This window comes from Bufo gargarizans, chromosome 3 (assembly GCF_014858855.1).
Source record: "Bufo gargarizans isolate SCDJY-AF-19 chromosome 3, ASM1485885v1, whole genome shotgun sequence".
Taxonomy (NCBI): domain Eukaryota; kingdom Metazoa; phylum Chordata; class Amphibia; order Anura; family Bufonidae; genus Bufo; species Bufo gargarizans.
In genome coordinates, this window is record NC_058082.1 from 10,389,682 (window position 1) to 10,399,760 (window position 10,079).

The window sequence follows — 10,079 nt, forward strand, 5'->3', positions numbered from 1 at the left end:
CCTGGTTTGATCCTTGCAATGGGGCCATTACTTCTCTATGTATGCCACTGACGACAGATAGCGCAGTGTAATGTAGTAGATGTCACCTGCAGTCCTATGTAACACCACAGATAACACAGTGATAACTCTCCGAGTACAGATAATGTAGTAGATGTCACCTGCAGTCCTATGTAACACCACAGATAACACAGCAATAATTCTCCGAGTACAGATAATGTAATTGATGTCACCTGCAGTCCTTTGTAACACCATCGATACGCAGTGATGTCTGAGTACAGATAACACAGATATTGTGAATAATGTGGCTGTTACCTGCCTGGCTGAAGAAACAACACCTCCACCCACTGCGGGCATGGAGGGAGTCTGCTGTGACTCGGGCCCTAGCTCCAGCTCCGTTACTATCTGCAGCTTCATTGATGATGGTGGCCTCAGGGAAAGGTGGAGGGTGGATGGTGCAATAGTTATGCCTCTGAATGAGAAACTGACATGCATTTCCCATTATAACTGACCATCTGTCATCCTTTCGAGAAGTGACCATTGACCATTAGTAATAGATAAAAGGCAGAACTTTAGCAACCAGTGCCAGGCAGCTGCTGCCAAATCAAATTTAATTATATCATGAGTATAAGCTGAGCATAAAGTGTCCTCCCAATGAGACCTCTACAAGTAAGGGCTCAATTTCCCTGCAGCACCCCCATGCAGCATTCATATTCACCAACCCCTTAGTAACTGGACTATTTTGTTGGCAATGTTCTTAGTTTTTCTCCTTATCACATCCCATCATCAAAGCATTTTTTCACAACCTTTTATAGAAATTTTTTATAACCTTTTTAAACCCAAAAGGGAACTTGTATCAGTGATTGATGGTTAACTTAATACACTACTCTACTTCGAAATGAAGTAGCCTATTAGACCCTGGCAGGATCTAATAGGCTTCTGTAGATGATCAGCTAGACCTCTGACTGCCACAGCAACCACTGTCACTCCAGGATCATTTTGGGGGTTGGTCGATGAGGTGACCAAAGGAGCCCCCTACCTCTAAAAACAGTTAGATCTCACTTAGATTCCTCCAATCCATGGCATTAAAGCAGGAACTCATTAGACAGCTAGGCACCCACCTAGCCAGTCTACAATATATAAAGATTACTTGGATGTTTATAGTATGGTCTAAAAGTGTAGCCAGACAATTAAAATTTTATGTCTGTAAACAGCTTTAGCTTTCTTGAGATGGATGATTCAGCTATGGATTAATTTTAATATTTGGAGTCAACTTCTGTCACGGTCACGGTAAATTTCATAGGGATTTCTCCCTTCTCCATTAACACTACATTATAATCTGTGGAACTGAACATTTCTGTTATTAACCATATATAAATAGTTTTTCTAATAGTTTTATATATATTTTTTTTTATTAAATAGTATCCTACTAACTGACCTTTCATGTGGATCTTGAACCTGAAGACGAAAGAACATGGGATCGGTGACCAACGTCAGCTCCACCTTTCTGCTTCTAGGACTTGTGGAGATGGAAAAAGTTAAGCATCTATACTGGTTTCTGTCCTTCATCGTGTATGGGTTCATCATGCTTCTGAATTCAACTATCGTGTTTCTGGTGTTGACTGATCGAAGCCTTCATGAGCCCATGTACATCTTCATTTCTAGCTTGATCCTCAATGAGATATTCGGGAGCTCATCATTTTTTCCCAAATTACTGATTGACTTGTTGATGTCCACGAAGACAATCTCCTTAGTAGGTTGTTTAGTTCAGTCCTACTGTCTCCTTTTTTGTGCCTACATGGAAATAGCCAACTTCACTCTCATGGCGTATGACCGGTTTCTGGCTGTTTGTCACCCATTGAGATACCGCAACCTGATGACTAATGAGATGGCTGTTAAACTCATAATTGTATGCCTGATCTTTTCTGTAACTGCCGTCTCCATCGGCATCATGCTAACCGCAAGGCTTTACTTTTGCGGAAACCAAATCCAAAATATTTTCTGCGATAAAATGTCCTTAGTAATCCTCTCCTGTGGGGACACAACCTTAAATAAAGTGCATGGAGAGTCCGTGTGGAGCACTTACTTAAGTTTGACCACCTCTGTTATAGTCTTTTCATACCTGAAGGTTTATTTTATATGCGTCAAGCTTTCTAAGGAATCTCGAAAGAAAGCAGTCCACACCGTGATGACCCACATAATCAGTTTTTCGGTTTTCATGATGGGAATTTTGTTTGTTTTCATTCGTTATAGATTGAATGGCCATAAACTTCCTGTCACTGCTCATAATATTATATCAGTTGTTGGCTTGGTCACCCCTCTATTATTTAACCCTCTGATCTATGGAATAAGAACTAAAGCCCTGAAGGTGAAACTGATTCAACATCTCCAGAAACTACATCTGTTCCCCACAATATATGGAGCCAAGAAAGTCAATAACAGTAGAACTGGTTGAAATTTTTGAAATTGGTTGGTTGAAATTAGATTTACTTAATTAATCATGGTGTGACTCGAATGTTTAGATGTAAAAATGGGAGGCAAGTAACAAAAACATTAGGTGATACCACTGCTAGACCACAGGGCTGGATCAAGGTTGGTAGGGTCCCCATCCCAGTAAAAGTGTAATATAATAGTTGGATAAGTGTGGACATATATGGTAATTTCCATCAGATCCCACCAATGTCCACAGGGTCTAGTGACAATATAATATATATGAGACTGGCCATCTCGGTCTAGCGTTAGGGGAAACATGGATCAACCATGTATATGATATGCCTAGCATGCATTTTCCTCCCTTTCTCAGGGTCAATAAACATGATCGCTCTACCATTGGGTCTAAATCATTTTATGGAGCCCAGGAACAATTGCTCGTTTTTCTCTTCCCATGTATAACTTTATGATGGTGCTTTTGAGAGATCTGATGCTGCTCAATTGCCTACAGTCCACACAGGGATCCATTTGTCACCAATTTGCAGCAATTCCCCAAATCACAGGGCAGTAAGGTGTAAGAATGAGAAGATCACATCACTGTCATTGTCATCTCTGTCCGTGGTGCTGAAACAATTACAAGTGCGGGAAATGAATTGTTGTGACCGACCACATACATACATGCTAACATACTATAGATAAACTAAAATGTGAAAGGGGTTCAACAAAAAGAAAAGCAATTAGCCAGAATCTCATTAGTGAACGACAAACCTATCCTGGTCCATGTTCTGTCTTATCCTGGAGGAGCCTGGGTTCCTGGAAGTTCCTTTTCTGCAGCAAGTAGGATTTCTTACAGGGAGTGAACGCTCCAGAGAACTGCCATGGGAGCAGTAGAATAAACATGCTGGACCAATGTCTCTACAGAAAACCCTGGTAGACTAAGTAGAAAATATGTTGGCTGCAAGTGACCTTCAATTTCAGAAATGTGATTGTAAGCTGTTGGAAGCTGTTGGAAGAAATGTTTATTCAAAGTAAAGCTGCTGTTAAACTTCATATCAAGGTCTGGACTCAAGTTCTTTTTAATCCCTTTCCCCCAATTTATTGCTTCGGAGCCAAAGTCTGGGGTCCAGCAGGACCAGGTAGGAGCACCGTGACACATAGAGACATTTAGGCCGCACTACATAACTTGGCATTTCCTACACCTGGGACACGATAGAGGGCCCTGGGGGGAGGCAGTCCGTTGCACAATGTATGGCGCTGAAGACATTTCAGCGCTCATCCAAGTGTTGTGGTCCTTTCCAACAGCGTATTGATGAGGATGCCAAGAGCTTCACCACTAATCAGATATCTGGATTAGGTCATTAATATTTAAGTCCTAAACTAAAGAGCTGCTCTAACAACTGCTCCTCCATGCTCCAATGGAAGTACAAGTACAATTCACTTCTATGACTTGTACTTTCATCCCTCACTTTCACTGGTGCAGATGTCTTCGGAGAGAGGAATGGTCGGCCCAGTTTGTCATAGCACGTGACCACCGCAAGCTTCTGGGAAGTCAGAGATCCCAGGAGCCAGCGGAGAACTGGCCATAGACCCTACCAGTAAATTTCCCAGTGGGCCAATGCGCAGTGGGCTGCCTGAGCCCTCCTCACAGTCGCCGGCCGGGTACATAACGATTGGACACTCTCAGCATTTATTAATGCTAGGAGCACCAGGTACTTGTGTTCCTGGCCAGCCGCCACAGTTATGCTCCCCAAATTCAACTGTATTGCCATTTTTAGGACAGTGATATAGTTGAATAGTGTAGCTGGGGTGGCACGATTTTGTGCTGCACTCTGATATTTGTTTCTGATGGGGCGGTATTTTGTGCTACACTACGTCATTCCTGGCTCTGCCTAGTTCTGTTGTCCCTGCCTGCTTGTGTTGGCCCACCTTCTTTCAATTTGGACCCGTCTACATGGGGCCACAAATTTCCAGTCATCCCTGCCAGGAGCTTTCTGCATCTGATCTCAGCTGCTTGCAACTCCCAACCCTCTCCTGTTCACTGCTATCACTTTATCGTTCCTCTGATATTCTGTGGCAATGTGTGCAGCCCTCAAATAAGATAATGGCCTACACAGCCGTCCCACTAGGAAAAAAATTATCAATCGTGGTTCACGGTGCACAGAGAGAGCAAAGAGCTGCGTCTTCACTGAGTGCATATATGTCACAAGCCCAGTACATAGATACGTCACTAGAACCAAGCTCATTACATATATACAGTACCAGAACCGAGCAAAGTACATATATACAGCATCAGAACCAAGATCAGTACATAGATACAGCACCAGTATCACACTCATTACATATATACAGCACCAGAACCGAGCAAAGCACATACAGTATATACAGCACCAGAACCAAGCTCATTACATAAATACAGCACCAGGACCAAGCTCAGTACATAAATGCAGCAGCAGGACTAAGCTCATTACATAAATGCAGCACAAGAACCAAGCTCAGTACATAAATGCAGCACCAGAACCAAGCTCATTACATAGATGCAGCACCAGAACCAAGCTCAGTACATAAATGCAGCACCAGAACCAAGCTCATTACATAAATGCAGCACCAGAACCAAGCTCAGTACATAGATGCAGCACCAGAACCAAGCTCAGTACATAAATACAGCACCAGGACCAAGCTCAGTACATAAATGCAGCAGCAGGACTAAGCTCATTACATAAATGCAGCACAAGAACCAAGCTCAGTACATAAATGCAGCACCAGAACCAAGCTCATTACATAGATGCAGCACCAGAACCAAGCTCAGTACATAAATGCAGCACCAGAACCAAGCTCATTACATAAATGCAGCACCAGAACCAAGCTCAGTACATAAATGGAGCACCAGAACCAAGCTCAGTACATATATACAGCACCAGACCCAAGCTCAGTACATATATACAGCACCAGACCCAAGCTCATTACATAAATGCAGCACCAGAACCAAGCTCAGTACATAAATGCAGCACCAGAACCAAGCTCATTACATAGATGCAGCACCAGAACCAAGCTCAGTACATAAATGCAGCACCAGAACCAAGCTCATTACATAAATGCAGCACCAGAACCAAGCTCAGTACATAGATGCAGCACCAGAACCAAGCTCAGTACATAAATACAGCACCAGGACCAAGCTCAGTACATAAATGCAGCAGCAGGACTAAGCTCATTACATAAATGCAGCACAAGAACCAAGCTCAGTACATAAATGCAGCACCAGAACCAAGCTCATTACATAGATGCAGCACCAGAACCAAGCTCAGTACATAAATGCAGCACCAGAACCAAGCTCATTACATAAATGCAGCACCAGAACCAAGCTCAGTACATAAATGGAGCACCAGAACCAAGCTCAGTACATATATACAGCACCATACCCAAGCTCAGTACATATATACAGCACCAGACCCAAGCTCATTACATAAATGCAGCACCAGAACCAAGCTCATTACATAAATACTGCACCAGAACCAAGCTCAGTACATAAATACAGCACCAGAACCAAGCTCATTACATAAATACTGCACCAGAACCAAGCTCATTACATAAATGCAGCACCAGAACCAAGCTCATTACATAAATACAGCACCAGAACCAAGCTCATTACATATATACAGCACCCAATGTGTGCAGCCCTCAAATAAGATAATGGCCTACACAGCCGTCCCACTAGGAAAAAAATTATCAATCGTGGTTCACGGTGCACAGAGAGAGCAAAGAGCTGCGTCTTCACTGAGTGCATATATGTCACAAGCCCAGTACATAGATACGGCACTAGAACCAAGGTCATTACATATATACAGCACCAGAACCGAGCAAAGTACATATATACAGCATCAGAACCAAGATCAGTACATAGATACAGCACCAGTATCACACTCATTACATATATACAGCACCAGAACCGAGCAAAGCACATACAGTATATACAGCACCAGAACCAAGCTCATTACATAAATACAGCAGCAGGACTAAGCTCATTACATAAATGCAGCACAAGAACCAAGCTCAGTACATAAATGCAGCACCAGAACCAAGCTCATTACATAGATGCAGCACCAGAACCAAGCTCAGTACATAGATGCAGCACCAGAACCAAGCTCATTACATAAATGCAGCACCAGAACCAAGCTCATTACATAAATGCAGCACCAGAACCAAGCTCAGTACATATATACAGCACCAGACCCAAGCTCAGTACATAAATGCAGCAGCAGGACTAAGCTCATTACATAAATGCAGCACAAGAACCAAGCTCAGTACATAAATGCAGCACCAGAACCAAGCTCATTACATAGATGCAGCACCAGAACCAAGCTCAGTACATAGATGCAGCACCAGAACCAAGCTCAGTACATAAATGCAGCACCAGAACCAAGCTCATTACATAAATGCAGCACCAGAACCAAGCTCAGTACATATATACAGCACCAGACCCAAGCTCAGTACATAAATACAGCACCAGAACCAAGCTCAGCACATAAATACAGCACCAGAACCAAGCTCATTACATGTATACAGCACCAGAACCAAGCTCAGTACATATATACAGCACCAGAACCAAGCTCAGTACATATATACAGCACCAGACCCAAGCTCATTACATATATACAGCACCAGAACCAAGCTCATTACATAAATACAGCACCAGAACCAAGCTCATTACATAAATACAGCACCAGAACCAAGCTCATTACATATATACAGCACCAGAACCAAGCTCATTACATAAATACAGCACCAGAACCAAGCTCAGTACATAAATGCAGCACCAGAACCAAGCTCAGTACATAAATACAGCCCCAGAACCAAGCTCATCACATAAATACAGCACCAGAACCAAGCTCAGTACATAAATGCAGCACCAGAACCAAGCTCAGTACATATATACAGCACCAGAACCAAGCTCAGTACATAAATAGAGCACCAGGACCAAGCTCAGTATATAAATGCAGCACCAGAACCAAGCTCATTACATAAATACTGCACCAGAACCAAGCTCAGTACATAAATACAGCCCCAGAACCAAGCTCATCACATAAATACAGCACCAGAACCAAGCTCAGTACATAAATACATGTCACAGCTGGCGGTGGGGGAAACCCCCAGCCGTGCGGTGCCAGGAGATGATAGGGTTACCCCTTGGCCGGGACCACAGAGTTAGGGAGCAGGTCACCTCCTATTGCGTCCCTAACGCTGACCCTGTCTCCTGTCAGTATGAGCCGACCTTGGTGGTAGGAGGGCTCATACGCCGGAACCTAAAAGTCCCTACAAGCCCTCAAGTCGGCCCTGAACTAGGGGACAGAGTCAGACGCCCTACTCCTCCTAGGCACGGAGGAGCAGGAGTCTCAACGGCCAAGCAACACAGGGGATACAAAAACAGCTATGGCAGTGGCAGGCAAATGGGACCAACACATCACTCACCTGCCACAGACAACAAACCCTGGATCCCATGTGCAGGGGCTGCGGTTCAGACACCAACGAACACAGCACACACCAGACATCCCACAGGAACCCAGGACCACAAGCTGCACTAACATAAAACCCCACACACACCTAAATAACACCGTGAAACATAGAAATTCCCGACAGAGGTTTTATAGGCCAAGAGGCCACACCCAACGGTCAGAACACACCCAGTGACATCACACACACACTGGGAAGGGAATTAACCCTTCCAGCACCACAGAAGGGAAACTCACATAAAGGGGAAAGCACACAACCTCACTCACCTGTCTCCAACGGCAACGGCATGCGTGGCAACCGTGTCCTCCAGAACAGCCAACAGGCCGAGACACTTCCACAGCATGCAAACATCACCAGACGTTGCCGCGGACAACCGCAGGTGAAGGGAGGAGTCCAGGTGCATACTAAACATCACCTCGTGCACAACAAACAAACAAGGAAATGCACAATATCACACGTTGCCAAGGGCAACCACACATGCCTATTGTCCGCGGCAACCGCACCTGAGGCAAACAACTAAGTGCCCCCAGCTGCGGTTGACAACACCAAGCCGCGGGCAACCGCATGCGGCTCCCAAGGAGTCACGACCATGACCAAGGGTCGTGACAATACAGTATCAGAACCAAGCTTAGCACATAAATACAGCACCAGAACCAAGCTCAGCACATAAATACAGCACCAGAACCAAGCTCAGCACATAAATACAGCACCAGAACCAAGCTCAGCACATAAATACAGCACCAGAACCAAGCTCAGTACATAAATGCAGCACCAGAACCAAGCTCATTACATAAATACAGCACCAGAACCAAGCTCAGTACATAAATACAGCACCAGAACCAAGCTCATTACATAAATACAGCACCAGAAACAAGCTCATTACATAAATACAGCACCAGAACCAAGCTCAGCACATAAATACAGCACCAGAACCAAGCTCAGTACATAAATGCAGCACCAGAACCAAGCTCATTACATAAATACAGCACCAGAACCAAGCTCAGTACATAAATACTGCACCAGAACCAAGCTCGGCACATAAATACAGCACCAGGACCAAGCTCGGCACATAAATACAGTATCAGAACCAGGCCCAGTACATATATACAGCACCAGAACCAAGCTCAGCACATAAATACAGCACCAGAACCAAGCTCAGTACATAAATGCAGCACCAGAACCAAGCTCATTACATAAATACAGCACCAGAACCAAGCTCATTACATAAATACAGCACCAGAACCAAGCTCAGTACATAAATACAGCACCAGGACCAAGCTCGGCACATAAATACAGTATCAGAACCAAGCTCATTACATAAATACAGCACCAGAACCAAGCTCAGTACATAAATACAGCACCAGAACCAAGCTCATTACATAAATACAGCACCAGAACCAAGCTCAGTACATAAATACAGCACCAGGACCAAGCTCAGTACATAAATACAGTATCAGAACCAGGCCCAGTACATATATACAGCACCAGAACCAAGCTCAGTACATAAATACAGCACCAGGACCAAGCTCGGCACATAAATACAGTATCAGAACCAAGCTCAGTACATAAATACAGCACCAGAACCAAGCTCAGTACATAAATGCAGCACCAGAACCAAGCTCAGTACATATATACAGCACCAGAACCAAGCTCAGTACATAAATGCAGCACCAGAACCAAGCTCAGTACATAAATGCAGCACCAGAACCAAGCTCAGTACATAAATGCAGCACCAGAACCAAGCTCAGTACATAAATACAGCACCAGGACCAAGCTCGGCACATAAATACAGTATCAGAACCAAGCTCAGTACATAAATACAGCACCAGAACCAAGCTCAGTACATAAATGCAGCACCAGAACCAAGCTCAGTACATAAATACAGCACCAGAACCAAGCTCAGTACATAAATGCAGCACCAGAACCAAGCTCAGTACATAAATGCAGCACCAGAACCAAGCTCAGTACATAAATGCAGCACCAGAACCAAGCTCATCACATAAATGCAGCACCAGAACCAGGCCCAGTACATAAATACAGCACCAGAACCAAGCTCAGTACATAGAAAGCAGAAACAGCAGCCACAGGTATACTACGAAAACAAGCTAGAAGTCTGGTAACCAGAGAAGTCAGTCGCACAGTTTAGA

General features: G+C 44.1%; 1 protein-coding gene across 1 annotated transcript; it reads left to right on the forward strand.

Moving 5' to 3' along the window:
- The first annotated feature begins 1,468 nt into the window (after nucleotides 1-1,468).
- LOC122930709 (olfactory receptor 49-like) lies at nucleotides 1,469-2,452 on the forward strand. Its single transcript, XM_044284270.1, has one exon. The coding sequence runs from the start codon at nucleotides 1,472-1,474 to the stop codon at nucleotides 2,450-2,452; it is 981 nt and encodes a 326-aa protein (XP_044140205.1). The 5' UTR covers nucleotides 1,469-1,471.
- The last annotated feature ends 7,627 nt before the right edge of the window (nucleotides 2,453-10,079 follow it).